Here is an 18,515-nt window from a genome sequence, read left to right on the forward strand (position 1 = left end):
ATGTTGTTTTTAAGTCAAGACGTTACCATGATTTAGATCATGACCGCCTCATTGACACTTTAAAATAAAAACGTGAACACCATTCACAGATCAAAAACTAAATGTATAATTTTAATGTCTCAGAATGACTTCCTTGGTCAAATATATTCAATCTTTCGTCTCCCCACACTTCTCTCTTTGGCGCTGGTTCTTCTATGGTTTCTGAGGAGAGGAGAAAGAGTATTTGTATTTTCAGTCTTTCAGAGAGTGAATGAATCATGCATGTTTGAGTACTGTGTGAATGAAAGCTCACCTGCCTGTGTGTGTTCTTACTGCTGAAGAGCACCTCTTTGGGGATAGTGAAGGTCACACACATCTCCTTATTGGGGGCCACATTCCTCACCAGATGCACAGAGCACCGCCCCTCTAGGGATAACCCCAGGCTGGCTGAGGCCCTTTCCACCATGTCTCTCTGAGGGTCGTACTCCTTAGAGAACCCATATCAGTGCACCTGCGGCAGTTTCACATCACATGTACACTGGCTGTCCCCTTCAGCAGTGCACGCAGCATCTGCTTCAGTGGCGCCTGGATGAAGGCCCTGCCGTCCAGGTTAAAGGTTGCAACCTTAAGCTCCACCTTGTTCAGCCTGCAGTTGTGCTGCAGCCAGCGGTGGGACTCAGGTTTGAGGTCAATGGCCAACAGTGCAGCAGGGATGACAAAGGAACCCACACCAGCGAACACATCCAGCACGGTGTCACCGCGTTTTAGAAGAGCCACCACACGCTCATGCTTCGTGCTAAGACGAGGGTTCTGTTGGGGTTCGTTCCTTGTTCCTTGTCAATCATTGGCTTATTGGTGAAATTAGTATTCTGACAATATCTTTAATTAAATCATTCAAAAACCTTTATTAATGCAATTGTAGACAGAAGTTGGCAACAGGAACATAGCACGCATGTTTCCGAGTAAGTTCTGTAAAATAGAAAAGGGTCCGAGTTGTTTTATCATGCCTACAGTCATATATCTTAGTGATGTCACTGCCTACGTCATTACCTTCTTCTCATGAGACCAAACCCATGTCTACATAGCTAAACAAAAGTTTTAGTGTTATCTAAAAGCTTAGCAGTAAATGTCCAACTTGATTTATAGTGGAATGTCTGACTAGTCTCATCTCTTACACTCCCCTGCAGAGTTCTGTCTTCACAGTCACACATTTCTCAGACAGTTTCTTTATAAGAGGCAGAGATTATAAAAGACTGGAACAATATTAAACCTTTATAATGAATATATATATTGTTAATCTGTAGTCTAGGACCCTATGAATATAAGGAGGGAGGGGTCTTATAACCCCTCCCCTTCTATTAATACATCAAATCAAATGTATTTATATAGCCCTTCTTACATCAGCTGATATATCAAAGTGCTGTACAGAAACCCAGCCTAAAACCCCAAACAGCAAGCAATGCAGGTGTGAAGCACGGTGGCTAGGAAAAACTCCCTAGAAAGGCCAAAACCTAGGAAGAAACCTAGAGAGGAACCAGGCTATGAGGGGTGGCCAGTCCTCCTCTGGCTGGGCCGGGTGGAGATAACATAAGCATAATCAATTATTATAATACATCAAACATTTGGTACAGCCCTTATCATGACCCCTAGGTGAACCCCTGACAGTTCCAATACACACAGGAGAAATCAAACTCATATGTCACGCCGTTCTCACGCACCTATAGCAGAGGGAGAGTGAAGATAAGGAATGAATGCAATGCGCATGCCTCTGATTTCATGACAAACTATGTTTAATCAAAATCACAATTTCATAGGACTTACTTTGGGCACCATATTTTCCTCTCCAACCATCACCTCCATCTTGAAGAAGCGGTAGTTGGAGTCGATGGTGTTGGTCGTATTGACCACACAGGTCACCCCAGGGTTCTTATCCATTATGACTTGGCCTGGAAATTGATTTGCAACAGCAGACAGCATCATGCCAGTAAAACAAAATGAATCAGCACTATCGTTTTCCTCACACACGCACTTAATGTATTTCATCGGTAGCTAATTGACCACTCAGGAAACACAATCTTGGGAGGGTGGTCAGGGATTGAAGAAAGCATCACTTGTAAAATACACAATGACCTGTCAACAGCATCTCTGATACCCATGCCTGTGTCTGTCTTCTGACAGATAGTACTACTTATATTGTGATGCAGAACAGTACAGTATGTTTGTGGCACTCTTACCTATGAGGTTTCTGTAGGGCAGCTGGTGCTCCCGCAGGTTCATATGTGCAATGTGACCCACTCGACTAAACCCTGAGTGAAATCATGTCCCTTAGGAAGCAGAGTGCACAGAACCTCCTCACTCTTCAGGTTATCATAGGTCAGCCGTAGCTTGTTGCGCTGTAGCTCGTAGCTCTTGAGGTTCTCCAAATGACCGCAACACCTCGGCCTCTGCGTCGCTGAATGAGTTAGGTGAGGAGACACTGGCAGGGTCCAGCAGCAAGAGCCTGTCATTATCGCTGCCTTCGACCGCCACAACTCTTATTAATATGCCTGGGCGCTGGAGGGCTATTTCTTTCGGGCTCTTTAACAATTTATTCAGGACTTCTTTTGTCACACGCAGGGCTGGGACAACAACTGTCTGGGCAAAGGCTTCTTTATCCAAACAAGTCGGACCTCTGGAGGAGCTGTGTATAGGCTGGGCTCCATCGCGCTGTATTGTTGCTGCACAGGCATCTGATTATGGAACTCACAGGACAAGTTGATGCTCGGGACCGCAGAACACTGGGTCCGGTATCGATAGCGGGATTGCCAGCTGTTTTGAATTTGTAGTAGTGAGAATATTCTAGGAATAATCCTGCAATGACTAATCGTAGAAGAGGTCTCTTTGAAATATTACCTGTCCTAAACATCTACATTAGGAAAATGAAAAACAGACAATATATGTCAAATATAAAGCGGATAATTGACACACAACACTGAACGATTACTGTTTGATATTGCATGGAAAGATTACTTTATTCAGTACAAACGTAAACATTGAAACGCATTCATCACCTCAACATTGGCTCTGCATAACGCGCACATGTTTATGTCATCATTAGTGGACTTGTTTGCAGCCATATGATTCGTCAGATGGAACTGTCGATCTCTGATTTGATAGAAATGTTGTGCGACCTATAAAGGCGACTAATACATGCGGAAGTGTTTTCATGTCATATGACCACCTCAAATCACCTGTGAGAAGTTGCAAACACAGCTAGAGCATTTCTCATAGTGGAGCATATTTTATTGGTTAAAGGAAGCGTTTGCCGTCAACAGGCACCACAAACTGCACAGATGAGGTATCTATTGTATTGGTTGTTGAAAGTAACATTCTACTAACGCCTTGCTCGTGGGTAAGTCACCTGGAGACATGAGTATCAATGGAGAAGGCACCACCGTCCATTCTGACAATTGGGCCGCCGCGGAGGACATGGCCTGCGAGACCAACCCTCTCCTGGGAAATGTAAGTATGCACTCAGCTCTAGCCAGGAATTAAGAGGCATACGTTTAATAACCTTGTGTTCATTCAGACAATGGCAGTCTGGGTTTCAGTAACGTTACTCTTGGCAACCGGTTTACAATCCCAATCTAGCCTACTACAACTGGTCTCTAGTAGGGAGTTTATATTAGAAAGTGAAACGGTCAAATAGAAGGCTGGACCCAGCTAGTGAATATGAATCACATGCTCAATCTGTACAATTCTATCTCACATGACACTTTAGTTGACTTGCATTGTCTCCCTCAGCACTTTGTAAATCATGCACATTCTCATCTCAGGCTGTTTGCCATTGCAAAGTCCACTTCACAATGATTTGGCCCCAGGGAGGTACTGTACTCATCCCATTAGAATGATTTGTTAAGTTTTTCTTCTTGAGCCAGCAGATAGTGACTGGTAGGCTACATATTTCTTTGGCATTTTTTGTGTTAAATTTGTCATTTTCACACATCCCACTGTAAAGTGTACCTTAGAGGTCATGACAAAGAAAATAATGGCCCCTAATAAGGTCAAGCATCGCAACACTAGTCTTTAAAATGATTGATTTTGACTGGTTACTCATTATGGTGATTGATTGCTGTGAAACAAATGAACCTACATGGGAATTGGAGCACCTCAGACATTTTACTACGGCACCGAAAGAGCTTCTCTGCTAGTTCCCAAATAGCTTCATGTTTAGCCCTCTGGTCACTTTTTAATAATGTGTTCATATTTTGCATTACTCATCTCATATGTATATAATCTATTCTGTATTCTACTGTATCTTAGTATATGCCGCTCTGACATTGCTTGTCCAAATATTTATATTTTCTTAATCCCATTCCTTTACTTAGATTTGTGTGTGTGTTGTATGTTGTGAAATTGTCAGATATTACTTTACTGTCGGATCTAGAAACTCCGCAATAACATCTGCTAAACGCATGTGACCGATAACATTTGATTTGATGTAATTATAGTGCACGTCCTGTCCACCACTGCTGTAACCTTGGCTATATCAGATCCAAAAACGTGTATGTTAATCCAGACTCATACTCCTGTTTGCTGTGACACTGACACCAGGGTTGTGGCTGGATCTCTCCAGGGTATTCCCTAATAGAGAGGCCAAGCTGAGCCAGGCATCACCCTTAATATACGCAGCTCAGGCAGCTGTCCTGCAGGCTATGGCTCAAATACACTCATCCCTCATTCCATTCCCACATCCTACATTTCATTATAGTGCAGTGATCCTCATCACCAGTGTATCACAGAAGGGTTTCCCCTAAGTAGTAGAGTCAGTCTGTGTCCCTTTCTTGATTATGTTTTGTATCAGAAATTGTGCTTTCAAGTAAAAGTAAGCTGTTGTATATTGATTTGTGATTGACTGAGCTCTCCTTATGCCCCCCCCCTCTCTCTCGCTCTTCCGCTACCTCTCCAGAGAGCAGAGGAGCCAAGGGCTAAAGGGGCCTCCTTTACCTCCTCGGTCTTCAACCTGATGAATGCCATCATGGGCAGTGGCATCCTGGGCCTGGCCTATGCTATGGCCAACACAGGCATAGTGGGCTTTTGGTGAGTAGAACACATCCAGGTATATTTTTAAGAAAACATTGCGCTGCCTCTTAAATCCTTTTTTGTGTGCTCAGCTTTCCCATACAAGCTCTACAACTGTATCTCTATGTATGTCACTGCGATGTGAATGTGGCTCCATGTCCACCATGTCTGCAGTATCCTTTTGCTGCTAGTGTCCAGTCTGGCAGCTTACTCTATACACCTCCTACTGAAGCTGTGTGATCAAACAGGTGAGCTGGCCTTCAGATCTCATGTCAAACATCTGTATGATGTAGCATGATTAGGCTGACAATGTAATAATGGCAATCTAGATCATTCCATCGTATCTCTTAGTCAAGCTAAAATAAACCCACATGATCAGTCAGGTGATGGCACACCTCTAATTCAGTCATCTTGAGTAGGTTACAACCAGTATTGTCTCCTGAGAGTTGTTTTAGATAAGATGTCAATGGGAATTAGAATTATAGTACACTTCCATATAGTTCCTGTTTCAGATTAGGTGTGAACTGTAGAGAATGTACAGTATATTTGTTTATGGTGGATTGATGTGTTTATCTGTCTCCCATAGGTATCACCTCATATGAAGACCTAGGAGGCAGAGCCTTGCAGAAGCCAGGCAAAGTGAGTCCAAATAACAAATCATAAGTCACAAATAAATATTATTCACTGTTTCCATCAAGGAGGAAGTAAGACATGAAGCTTGACTTGTATGCCTAGTACAGTACTACACAGTTATGGAACGTTATGAACCCTGATATTTCACTTTTGTACCTGCGTCGGAAATAATATATCATTCAAGTAACCCCCTTTTAAATTATTTGTAGGTTCTTGTTGCAGTCACTATTCTCATCCAAAACATTGGAGGTAAGGTCAGCTTAGTTTCTTTGCTCTTAAGTTCCTAAATTCTGCATCCTGCAGTTGTAACATTTGAAATGAAGTAGCACCATTGAGAAGTAACATCTTACGGTGAGGCAGACCTGGCTCTGTTTAGCCTCAATGATGTCACAGTATCAGATGTGTCACTGGCGGGAGTGAGGAGGGTGTAAAGCTGGATATGTTTCCTGTATCTGTATGAGGCCCCGGGTTCAATCCCCGGCATCTCCACTCCTTTTAGGGCTCCTGAGTGGCGCAGCGGTCTAAGGCACGGCATCTCGGTGCAAGAGGCATCAATGACAGTCATTGTAAATAAGAATTTGTTCTTAACTGACTTGCCTAGTTAAATAAAGGTCAAGTGAAATAATAGTAAATAAACTGCTCATTTGACTCGTGTTTACTGCAGTCTTACTGGGCCTCCTGCTGGAAACCAAAGGGCCCTGCACCACAACCCTTCCTGGTGTGGCCATTGGCCCGAGTCCCTGATAACCTTTAACCTCAAGGCACTGTCCCCTCTGGCCCCTTCCATATGGGGCTGAAACACACTAATTGATCTCAGATGGTGACCCTCATAGTCCCACCCCTCAGTGATGAGACCTAATGAGAGCCCCCACTTCTACCTCCCCCTCCCTTCCTCAGCCCTACTTCTCACACAGATGGGAGCCTAGGTGCTCTCTCTTGCCCAGTCATTAGCAGCTGGGCTGAGTGGATTATTATTGCAGTGCCCTTTGAAATGTTTGTGGTTGTCCCAGCATGGGGCAGTCCTTGAGAGGGCCTATGCACTGCCATGCCCCCCTGCGTCCGTCCTTTTATAAGGGGTGCAATTAGCTCCCTCTGGGTAAACACTTATCTACCCTGCCAAAAGATGATGGGCCTATCGACCTTAATTACTACATGGCCTAGGGCAGTGGCTCCCAACTAGTGGTACTTGGCCTATCCACATGGGTACTTGAGAACTCATGAGATCATAGTGCTACTGGTAAAATGCACATGAGGGGGTACTTCAGGGTACTCCAAGCAGAGTAAAATTCAGTTGGTGGTACAGTAACTGAAAGGGTTGGGAATCACTGGCCTAGGGCTCTCAGACCCCCACACACTAGCTTAATGAAATGAAAGTGCCTCTGTCTTGTGCTAAATACACCTTCCCACTGTGCCCACAGGGTACATACTGTACATACACAAATACATTACACAGTACACCAATTCTCCTTTTTTTGTTGATAAAGACCATAATTCAACAGCTTTTGATTGAAAGAATATTATTTTTATGCTCATGGCCTTATGTTTAGAGATATAAGTATACTGCTCAAAAAAATAAAGGGAACACTTAAACAACACAATGTAACTCCAAGTCAATCACACTTCTGTGAAATCAAACTGTCCACTTAGGAAGCAACACTGATTGACAATAAATTTCACATGCTGTTGCGCAAATGGAATAGACAAAAGGTGGAAATTATAGGCAATTAGCAAGACACCCCCAATAAAGGAGTGGTTCTGCAGGTGGTGACCACAGACCACTTCTCAGTTCCTATGCTTCCTGGCTGATGTTTTGGTCACTTTTGAATGCTGGCGGTGCTTTCACTCTAGTGGTAGCATGAGACGGAGTCTACAACCCACACAAGTGGCTCAGGTAGTGCAACTCATCCAGGATGGCACATCAATGCGAGCTGTGGCAAGAAGGTTTGCTGTGTCTGTCAGCGTAGTGTCCAGAGCATGGAGGCGCTACCAGGAGACAGGCCAGTACATCAGGAGACGTGGAGGAGGCCGTAGGAGGGCAACAACCCAGCAGCAGGACCGCTACCTCCGCCTTTGTGCAAGGAGGAGCACTGCCAGAGCCCTGCAAAATGACCTCCAGCAGGCCACAAATGTGCATGTGTCAGCATATGGTCTCACAAGGGGTCTGAGGATCTCATCTCGGTACCTAATGGCAGTCAGGCTACCTCTGGCGTGCACATGGAGGGCTGTGCGGCCCCACAAAGAAATGCCACCCCACACCATGACTGACCCACCGCCAAACCGGTCATGCTGGAGGATGTTGCAGGCAGCAGAACGTTCTCCACGGCGTCTCCAGACTCTGTCACGTCTGTCACATGTGCTCATGTGCTCAGTGTGAACCCTGTCTCTTATACACATCTAGATGTGTATAAGAGACAGAATGCGAGCTGTGGCAAGAAGGTTTGCTGTGTCTGTCAGCGTAGTGTCCAGAGCATGGAGGCGCTACCAGGAGACAGGCCAGTACATCAGGAGACGTGGAGGAGGCCGTAGGCTGTCTCTTATACACATCTAGATGTGTATAAGAGACAGGTGTTGGGCTGTAAGCACAACCCCCACCTGTGGACGTCGGGCCCTCATACCACTCTCATGGAGTCTGTTTCTGACCGTTTGAGCAGACACATGCACATTTGTGGCCTGCTGGAGGTCATTTTGCAGGGCTCTGGCAGTGCCTGTCTCTTATACACATCTAGATGTGTATAAGAGACAGGTGTTGGGCTGTAAGCACAACCCCCACCTGTGGACGTCGGGCCCTCATACCACTCTCATGGAGTCTGTTTCTGACCGTTTGAGCAGACACATGCACATTTGTGGCCTGCTGGAGGTCATTTTGCAGGGCTCTGGCAGTGCTCCTCCTTGCACCTGTCTCTTATACACATCTAGATGTGTATAAGAGACAGGTGGTCACCACCTGCAGAACCACTCCTTTATTGGGGGTGTCTTGCTAATTGCCTATAATTTCCACCTTTTGTCTATTCCATTTGCACAACAGCATGTGCAATTTATTGTCAATCAGTGTTGCTTCCTAAGTGGACAGTTTGATTTCACAGAAGTGTGATTGACTTGGAGTTACATTGTGTTGTTTAAGTGTTCCCTTTATTTTTTTGAGCAGTGTATATTCCCCACTACCAATGTGTCTGGCTTGTGGAAGTCGTTGTCTACTTACCGTAAATGACTGCATGACTCTAAACAATTCCATCATGTTCCCCATGTCAGTCTGTATGGACATGCAAATCTATTTTATGCCTGGTCATAAGGAAGGTCGGGGTTCTGTGGTCCATATGCCAGACGTCAGACTAAACTCCAGACTAGGTGTTATGTACTGTATTTACCATAGTGTCTGTGAGCTGAACTGAGCTCAGAGGGAATGTGTGAGCAAGGAATTTCACACACTGTAGCCATACCACTGGGCTATTATGTCTGAGGAAGGGGGATTCCTGGCACCCCTATAGTAAAGCATGCCAACACTAAGTGCACTTCATCAAGGCCAGGGCAGAGACAAGTTGTCATCTGATGCTGGGGTTACCTCACATCCTATGAGAAAATACACTGTTAAAGGCACAGTGTTCATTTCATCTGTGCGAGTCTGATAGGCGCCTAATGAGTATCTGTGCGTGTGTCTGTCTGTGTGGGCAGTAGTGTTGGAAGCGTTTTCTAATGAAAACAATTAGTGGATCAGTAGGGATAAGGGTACAGGTTAGTTTAGTTTAAAGGAGACAGGAAGTCCAGCCCCAGGGCAGTCTGGTCCAGGCAGCTAGCCCTGGCCATCCCTCGTTCCCCAACCTAATCCCCATAACGCTGCCTCCCTTAACCATAGCAACTGACTAACACTCTCTCACTTACCCTGACCTAAACACTTCTCACCCTCTGTCCCTTTGCCCCGCTCTCTCATATTAGGGGTGGGCAGTCTTACCCACAGGAAGTGACCTAAAGCCTGGCCTCTGATTGGCTGTCAGAAGAGTTTGGGTGTGAGGGAGGGGCTCTGGGGCTCATGAGACTCATACAATATCCTGTTTCCTAGGAAGCAGGAGGGAGGAGGAGAAATACCTGGATTAGTGTCAGGGATCATTATTGTTAGTATTCCTTCCCTCTCCGTTCTGGCTGCCCTGACAGGGCTTCTGCAGTGGGAACATCTGCATAGTGTCTGCAATTTAGGCTTAGCTGGGTGATCCCCGGAGTCTGCTGCCCCACCTCTGTCAGCTTGGAGAGATGTGGACTAATATTCTAAACCTTTGTCTGACCTGTGTTTGGTTGGAACAACATATTTGCTCTTGTGTGTGAACAATGTGGTTGTAACTCTAATGAGCGTCTCTGTTGATATTCCTCCCCAGCCATGTCGTCATACATGTTCATCTTGAAAACAGAGCTTCCTGCAGCCATCGCCAGCTTCCTGAGCCCAGAGACCTCTGGGTATGCATACACTTCCTGCATTTTCAATTCAAATGAGTAGACCTTTTATTCAAACAGACAAGAGACTAGTTACCAAGACATTCCTCCTGTGGTTTAGCTGCCTTATCACTAACAGTTATTTCTGTCCATATGGTGCATTAATCACATGACCTGACTGACACAGGTAAAATGCCATTTTAGAGCAGATTTGGATCAAATAACTGACATAAGACTAAGAGAATTCTAACCACAAGGCAGCTAAACCTGGAATTAACTACTCATTCCTAGCCAGGCATCAGATTCAGCTAAGATCACATGAAGAATGTGGAGGAAATATGTCACCAAACCACAATACACTGTCTAGCAGGGCTTGGAGGAAAGCCTGTGGTGTTGTGTAACATGGAGGAACTGTACCTCTGACTGACTGAGAACCATTCCTCAGACTCCATCAGTGTCCTTCATTTTGGCCTGGCTGCCTGGAAGAGGTACCCCTTCCCCTCCCTACCTCCTGAGAACAGCTCACAGAGAAGTCCAAGTCCTAGAATGTAACTTCTATCACTTTATTACCAGCCACACTGAGCTGAGCGATAGCTGTGGCTGGTCTCGGCCCAATCCGTCAACATCTGTCTCTTCCTCTCACAGCTGCTTTGTATTAGAGGCTCTCCCTCGCCCCAAATCTCTTGCATATGTTCCCTGGAATCAGAGCGATACAACGGGATATCAGTTTTGCCATTTTAATTACGGCTGTGCTGAGGGAAACAACTGTGCTGTTGATGAGTGGCTTTGGGATGTTAACACGCTCATATTGAAGCCCATTAAATGCTAAATACTCCAGTTGATTCATATTAAAAAGCATTTCCCCTTTGCAGCCTCATTTTATCTTGGTATCCCAGAGTGAAAGGCAGTCAGTTGTAGTCTATTTTGGAGCCTTCGAGTCGTGTCTGTAGTGAATTATGTACTGCCTACAGTAAGTCAATGGGCCCTTGTTAAAGGCCACTAACAAAGCCAGACATGGTCATGGACAGCTGGGATGGGTTTCTGCTGCATTGACCAGATTTATGCTAATCTCCAACACTTGGTGGAGATGGACTCATTGGCAGAGCTAGTCAAAACTCAGTCCCATCCTGCAGCTTGTTATACCACATTTCACGGGCATTTCAACAATCTTTTTTTCCCCCCTCTCCATTGAGTAATCTAACCAGGGTTGATCCATATCCTCCAGATAGTCAGTCAGTGGGCTTCCCTTTGTCAGCAGCAGTGTGGGTAGAAGCAGAGGAAAGGTTCTGAACTGAACAGTAGTGTAACCTGATTGTCCTAGGGAAGGGTTTAGGTTTGAGCTGAGACAGGCGTTTGGGTCAGAGTGGTTGTTTACATGGCATCCTGTTAAGGAATGTCCACCCCGTGCAGACAGAGACAAGACTTTGGGCCACAATGGTAATCCAGTAGCCGTGAAACTGCCAAACGAGTCACTTGGTGTTGATGTGGTCAGAGCAGGTGCTGCTGATACTGGGAGCCCCATAAACAGCCCTGGAGCCAGTCCCCCATGACCCCACACTGCGTCCCTTTCCTTCCCTCCCAACACACAGCAGCCAGAGCCAGCCGCTCACTCCCCCCCCCCCCCCCCTCGCTCTCCCACCACCCGCCTTCTGAATAAACGGCCAAGGCTATCCCTCAGCAAAGGAAAATATTATTCGCCCTCAGAAAAAAAAACTGCGGTTGAAATCTGGCCCCATCTGACAGAGCGACAGAACGTTTGCATGTGAATTACATAATTGTTATGGTTTGTGAGAGTTAAAGCCTTTAATGTATACCACATGATGAGACTGTCTCGCTGTATTTGAGCACGAAATGGAGACTTTTTTTGTTCAGGGGAGAGGGAGATTCCCCATTAGTGTCTTCAGCATCAGACTGGCGGTTCTGAAGATATCAACTTTCATCTGAAAACAGAAAATATTTTCTTTCCCTCTCTCCCTTCATCCTCTCTGACCGTCTCTCTGTAGGGGGGCCTGGTATGAAGATGGCAAAACGTTGCTGATTCTGATGACGGTGTGTGTGGTTCTACCTCTGGCTCTGCTGCCCAAGATTGGTGAGTGGCCTGGTTTGGTCTCGTCATCTGGCACTCTTGCCCCTGAATCTTTGATGGCCGTGTATATCACTATCTCTCTCCTCCCACCCTCTAGGTTTCTTGGGCTACACCAGTAGCCTTGCATTCCTCTTCATTCTCTTCTTTACAGTTGTGGTGAGTTCAGTTCAAATCTTATGCTTGTAAAGGACTTGTTCCTTTTCCTCCATAATACACCTGACCTGTTGCCTCTTTCCCAGGTTGTGGTCAAGAAGTCGGCCATCCCTTGCCCCCTCCCAAGCAATGTGACCCTGAGCATCAACCAGGTAACAACCACAATGCAAACTGCCCTGGCCACACACACCAAATACTGTTGGTCACATTGACCTGAAGGCTGTGCGCTTTACTGCAGGCCTGGTTCAGGGCCATAGGATTAGGCCATAGGACACAATCCTGGAGATTGAGTTTCTGAATGGGAGGCTTTGGTGGCTGACTGAGCTAGTTATGTATGACGAAGACCAGGGAACACTGCACTGTGATTGGTGGCAGTCCTGGAGGGGAGGAAGTACCTACGGCCTCGCCAGTGCAAGGAAGTGACCTTTGACCTTATTGGATATAAGCGCAGCACTATTGCTTCCTTGTACACAGTCACGGCTTTGGGTCCATTTTTAAATGGTTGCTTTTTACGTTTCTCCACAGCCATGACTGGAATTTAATCTACCCCAACAACGCTCACATGTTCAGCCACCTTTTACAACTGGAATAAGAATGGAATAGCTTTAACCTTGCTGCATTTTCTCTGTTCATTTCATTTTTCCAGGTATCCAATTCCTCGGAATCGGAATGTACGCCCAAACTCTTTGTCATCTCCAGTAAGGTATGTATGCATTGGTTGAAAAGTTGTCTCCATCAACCCTGGATATGTAGTCCATAAAACACAGAAGCTATATAATAATTGGTAAGCTGCAATAAGTAGTGCAGTATAATGATTACAGTTGCAGAAGCAGTCTTATGGCTCTTTTAGCGCTTCAGTAAATGGCACCGTCTGTCTCTAGTTCTTAGTTGCTCACTGATGACATTTCCCAATCATTAAGAGTGCAGGATTGTGCAGTGTATGGAACAGCACGTGTGTGACATTACCACACTTCAGTTTTGTTGGTAATGACTACTATTATAACTTCAACTACTAGATCCGCACACTGCCGCTCCCCCTCCCCGGGTTACCGTATAAACTGCTCCCCCTCCCCGGGTTACCGTATAAACCGCTCACCCCTCCCCGGGTTACCGTATAAACCGCTTACCCCTCCCCGGGTTACCGTATAAACCGCTCACCCCTCCCCGGGTTATCGTATAAACCGCTCACCCCTCCCCGGGTTACCGTATAAACCGCTCACCACTCCCCGGGTTACCGTATAAACCGCTCACCCCTCCCCGGGTTACCGTATAAACTGCTAAGGCCTAAATGACTGCAGTGTGGTGAATGATTGATGTGTGTTTCAGAGTGCTTACACCATCCCCACCCTGGCTTTCTCCTTCCTCTGCCACACTGCCGTGTTGCCCATCTACAGTGAGATGGACCGGTCAGTACCCTGCCTGACACATCCCATACACATCATACTGTATATACCTGTGTATTCAATGTCCTTACTACAACCCTCGGCCTGCATGGGGTTGCTCTCTGTCTTGTTGTTAATCAAGCATAACAACCTCAGCCGCCGTTTATCCTCATCCTTCCTCACTGAATGTATATATTTCTGGACAAATAGGATGTGACAGTGACATCCACTTCCGCTTTACTTCTGTATTGTCTCCCATGCTTTTTTGAACTGGCTTTACAATTATATAGTCATATTCATGAAAATGCGGTCATTTTTCTTTATTTATGTATGTATGTATGTAGATGAATTTACTTCTACCAGATGCATTTTATGAAGTTTTTGCTCTTGAATACCATTGTGCTATGTTTCTGTCTATTGAAGAGCATTCTGAAAAACTACAAGGCTGAGTGGGAAGTCATTTCCTGTTTACATTCACAGCATATTGCTATGGAAATGATCATGGCCTCTGGAGTTATCATGTATGTATTGTGGGGCCTTTTTAAATGTATGTATACTGAAATAATAAATCCCTCTCCTGATGTGTGTTTAGGCCCAGTAAGAAGAGGATGCAGAATGTGACCAATGTTAGCATCTCTCTGAGCTTCCTGCTCTACCTGATCTCTGCTTTGTTTGGCTACCTCACCTTCTACAGTAAGCGGATAGTGACACCTCACAGAGAGAGAGCTGGTTGAAACTGTTAAATCCATGGTGTCTCCCCCTCCTTCCAAAATGTTGGACCAGTCCTTCACTCAAATAAATGTTATTGGTTGCATACACATATTTAGCAGATGCTATTGTGGGTTTTGCACAATGCTTGTGTTCCTAGCAGTAATATCTAACAATACACACATCTAAAAAGTAATGGAATTAAGAAATATTAGGACGAGCTCTGCTATATCTCTGACAGGCCACGTGGACTCGGAGCTCTTGCTAAGCTACGACACGTACCTGCCGCGTGATGTCTTGGTGATGGCTGTGCGTCTGGCCATCCTGCTGGCTGTGCTGCTTACTGTACCTCTCATCCATTTCCCTGTAAGTACTGTACCCCTCTTAGACTACTGCTCTGCGTCTGCTTGTTTGCTTACACTCTCATACTTCCATATGAGTAGTTGGGGCATTCTATCTGCAAAATGACCAATAATGTACATGTCTGTCCCATAAGTTATCTGACTTGCCTCCAATCACAGTACCATATTTTAATGAGTCCAGTTGTATGACTGCTCTAAACCTGTGCTGTCTGTCCTAAAGGCCCGGAAGGCAATGTCAGTGCTGTTTTGTGGAGATAGGCCTCTCTCCTGGGTGTATCATATCTTCTCTACTCTCCTGATCCTGACTGTGGTGATGCTGCTGGCCATCCTTGTCCCTGACATCAGGAATGTGTTTGGGGTTGTGGGTAGGTGTTTAGTCATTTAACTAATGGGGTTTGCGGGGGGGGGGGGGGGGGGGGGGGGGGTTATTGTACCATTTGCATTCATACATTAGGACCTTATCAGCTAAATGGGTTTCAAATGGTTGGTTACATAAACATGTTCTCATGTTTAGGGTGACTGTCTTTTAATCTGTAGTTTTGATTTGGGTGTTAAGTATATTGTGTGTACTGTATGTTCTGAGCTGTTGAGATGTTTTACCGCCTGTGTCTCTGCATCCTCCAGGCTCGACCACGTCGACCTGCCTGTTGTTTGTGTTCCCGGGTATCTTCTACCTCCGGCTCAGCAACCAGCCGCTCAAGTCTCTGGAGTCTGTCGGGGTAAGTGCACGCTTCCCAAATTCATCCTCATACTGGAGTTGTTTAGCCTCAACTCATAGAAAATAGGAATATGTAATGGCTGAAAACTCAAGAAAACAACACCACTATTGAATATATATATATATATAGCCATCTATTCATAGTTATTCTACAATATCATCTGGCAATGTAATGATTATGACTACCTGTGGTTGTATATACTTTAATACTAAGGTGATGTCACCCCCCTCCCCCAGGCTGTATGTCTGCTGATCTTCGGCCTGTTTGTGGGACTGCTCAGTCTGTGTGTCATCGTGGTCACCTGGGCACAGAACCCCTGAACAGGACCACAGAACTAGACCACCCACAGCTCTGCTCCATAGAGCCTAAAGGGAGAATTATGCCAAAGAAATACTATTAGGCAGCACAACAGAACTCTATGACCACAAAAGACTGTATGACCGCTACACTTCACCCAGACTCTGAAAGCATTCGACTGCCCAACACCCCCATACAATCAGTGCTGCTCTTGTGCTTTTATGTGAACTGTACCTTTTTAGCTATAGTGCTTCTAAAGCTTCAGAGTTGCCTTTTTTAGTTATGGACAATGTGTACACTTGACAATAAATCTTGAATGTGGGAGGACTTATTCTTGAATGTGGGATGACGTATTAGTATCGGAGTCGGTGAAGTTATTCTATTCATACTGTTATTTTTTAACTCATTATTGACAAGATTAAGAAATCGTTCATAACACTTTAGAGCCAAGCTCTTTTATTGGGGCTGACCATGTTGAAGACCGACCAATTACCAGACAAGAGTCATGCTCAGATCTGTCAATTTTCAGATGTTAAGTTAATGACAACTTCATTTTTAAGCCCATGTTTTATCTTAATTTTTAAAAAGATCTGTCAGCAGTATTTGACAGAGGGGGCAAACTGAGTGGACTAGTAAGTGGTTCCTTCCAAGGTGAACCATGGAGCGAAGTATAGAGCCAGTGCTGGGTAGGACTTGCAGGTGGTATGTTAATAAATTAATTTGACAAGCTATGTAGCCTATTGACTCCTTGTTGAATAAATAAAATATTTTGTTTCTGCTGTAATACTAGCCACCTACAATTTTATGAAGTTAGCTTAAACAAGCAAGCTAGATAGGTTCCCAATCTACCAACCACAGCCTGAATTCACTTGGTAGCTAGTTATCAGTCAAATTAGAGTATCTTATCTAACCATCTTAGCTGGAATGCCTGCTGGCAAGGTTGCTAGACTTTAGAAAAGCAAGCAATTTCTAAATGTATTGAATAAGACTCACATTCCTTTCAATCTTTTAGCCAGATTTTGGCAAAGATGCAGAGAAGCATATTTAGTTTCTTTAAAAAAAGCACCACCAGTCAGGAGGATACAAGACAGCACAAGACATAGATAAATACTTGGTTTAAATGTAATCTGGCACCTTATGATCATGATATGTGCCTATATGATCCCATGTACTGGTGTAATATCCTAGACATGTTAGTGCAGCATATCGAGATGTGTGATATACAAAAGTCAGAATGACAATCGACAACAGGTAAATGACACCAGGTAAAGAGGTATGCTTACATAACCCATGCAGAAAAATAGGCATATACTCATGTACTTTGTGCCCCCTCTAAAATGATGGGTGCATGACACCCCTGGACCGCTGTAACTCTACATCATTTGAAGCTGTGGAAGACCATGAACTGCCAGATCCCTAAATTAGTTTTTGCTTTCAGAGACTGAGATTCTTGTTTGTAAATGAAAGTGCTGTATAAAATACATCTATTAGTAGTTTACATGGTCTCTCTGACAATCATGTCATTTTCAGTTACTTAATGTTGCTCTGTGTTTAGTGAATATACTATACACTCCTCGACTGCACCTCGGGTATCAATCGTAGAAAAGTTATCCTACATCGACCTGGTTTTAAAACATTAAAATGCTTATGGTTTATCAGCTGTTGTATTACATGATACATTTATTGTAAAATATAAGGGAAACATTGTGATTTGTATAATTGACTTTGGAATTTTAATTGAGTACTGCTGTGATCTCCTTTTACTGTGGAATAATAATCACTCTACCATGTATTTGCATGCATTTTATTGACGTTGGGACAATCTCTGCAGTGTAGCGTTTGGGGTCTGTAGCTAATGAAAGCCAAATGCCCAGTACTTTTCCAATCATGATGCTGTTTAGATTCTCTTGCCACCCTCTGGAACCTCTGGCCGCTGCTTCTAATCTGAGGAATGGAGTACGCTGGTCCCCAGGCCTAGCAGGAGTCCACCCACTCCTCACACCCCCAACCAGGGGTTAGGAGGCTCCCTAATCCAGGGAGATGGTTTACTGACTATTTAAAAAAAAAATAATAATATGGGAGATCTGCTATCGTCAGGGGAGGGAGGACATGGTGTGTCATTGCTGGAGTATTCTGGTAGAGATTTGCTAGTTTAGCTCACATGTGGTTTAGTTCTGGTCTACCTCAGCAGTGAGTCCAGTGTCTTTCCTATGACAGGCTTTACACCCCCAGAGGAAGGATCTCCTAGTTTGGCTTTATAGAAACCAAGGGGAGAATCTCAATTGCATACGCCTTACCACCGCCTCAAAACTCATTGGAGAAGGTAAGAGGGGAAGGTAAGAGGGGTGGGACATCTGGCTTTCTCATCCAATGGGGTTTGAGAAGAAGTTGAGTACGCAATTGAGATCTTTTCATAGACACCCTCATCTCTCATCTGCCCCATAACTACACAGATATATTTCCACAGTGAACTGATCAAACAAAAGTAATCCTTTGTCTGCTTGTCTGGCGACTGGTTGCAAAGAGAGGCTTTTCTGTAACGCTTTGCAGCAGAAACACAGGCTTGTTAAATGGTAACAGATATGAGTTGTACAGATCATAGCTATCTGTCACCACTGTTGTCTGTTGGTCAGCATACAGGTTTTCACAGAAATGGTGATAATCAGGAACATCACTACACTGATGGCCATGTCTTATGTTCCCAAGGGAACCAGTA

General features: G+C 44.8%; 1 protein-coding gene and 1 pseudogene across 1 annotated transcript; one reads left to right on the forward strand and one right to left on the reverse strand.

The window, feature by feature from the left end:
* Nucleotides 1–37: 37 nt before the first annotated feature.
* On the reverse strand, nucleotides 38–2,867 carry LOC111963340 (tRNA (guanine(37)-N(1))-methyltransferase-like; annotated as a pseudogene).
* Nucleotides 2,772–16,530, forward strand: slc38a6 (solute carrier family 38 member 6). Its single transcript, XM_023986700.2, has 16 exons — nucleotides 2,772–3,480; nucleotides 4,928–5,058; nucleotides 5,215–5,288; nucleotides 5,627–5,679; nucleotides 5,883–5,922; nucleotides 10,038–10,116; nucleotides 12,096–12,181; nucleotides 12,276–12,334; nucleotides 12,418–12,483; nucleotides 12,978–13,034; nucleotides 13,658–13,737; nucleotides 14,306–14,406; nucleotides 14,663–14,787; nucleotides 15,004–15,148; nucleotides 15,408–15,502; nucleotides 15,739–16,530. Exons 1-16 carry the CDS (start codon nucleotides 3,388–3,390, stop codon nucleotides 15,820–15,822), a joined length of 1,368 nt encoding a protein of 455 aa, XP_023842468.1. The 5' UTR covers nucleotides 2,772–3,387; the 3' UTR covers nucleotides 15,823–16,530.
* Nucleotides 16,531–18,515: the final 1,985 nt, after the last annotated feature.

The sequence above is a fragment of the Salvelinus sp. IW2-2015 genome, linkage group LG4q.2 (assembly GCF_002910315.2).
Source record: "Salvelinus sp. IW2-2015 linkage group LG4q.2, ASM291031v2, whole genome shotgun sequence".
NCBI lineage: Eukaryota > Metazoa > Chordata > Actinopteri > Salmoniformes > Salmonidae > Salvelinus > Salvelinus sp. IW2-2015.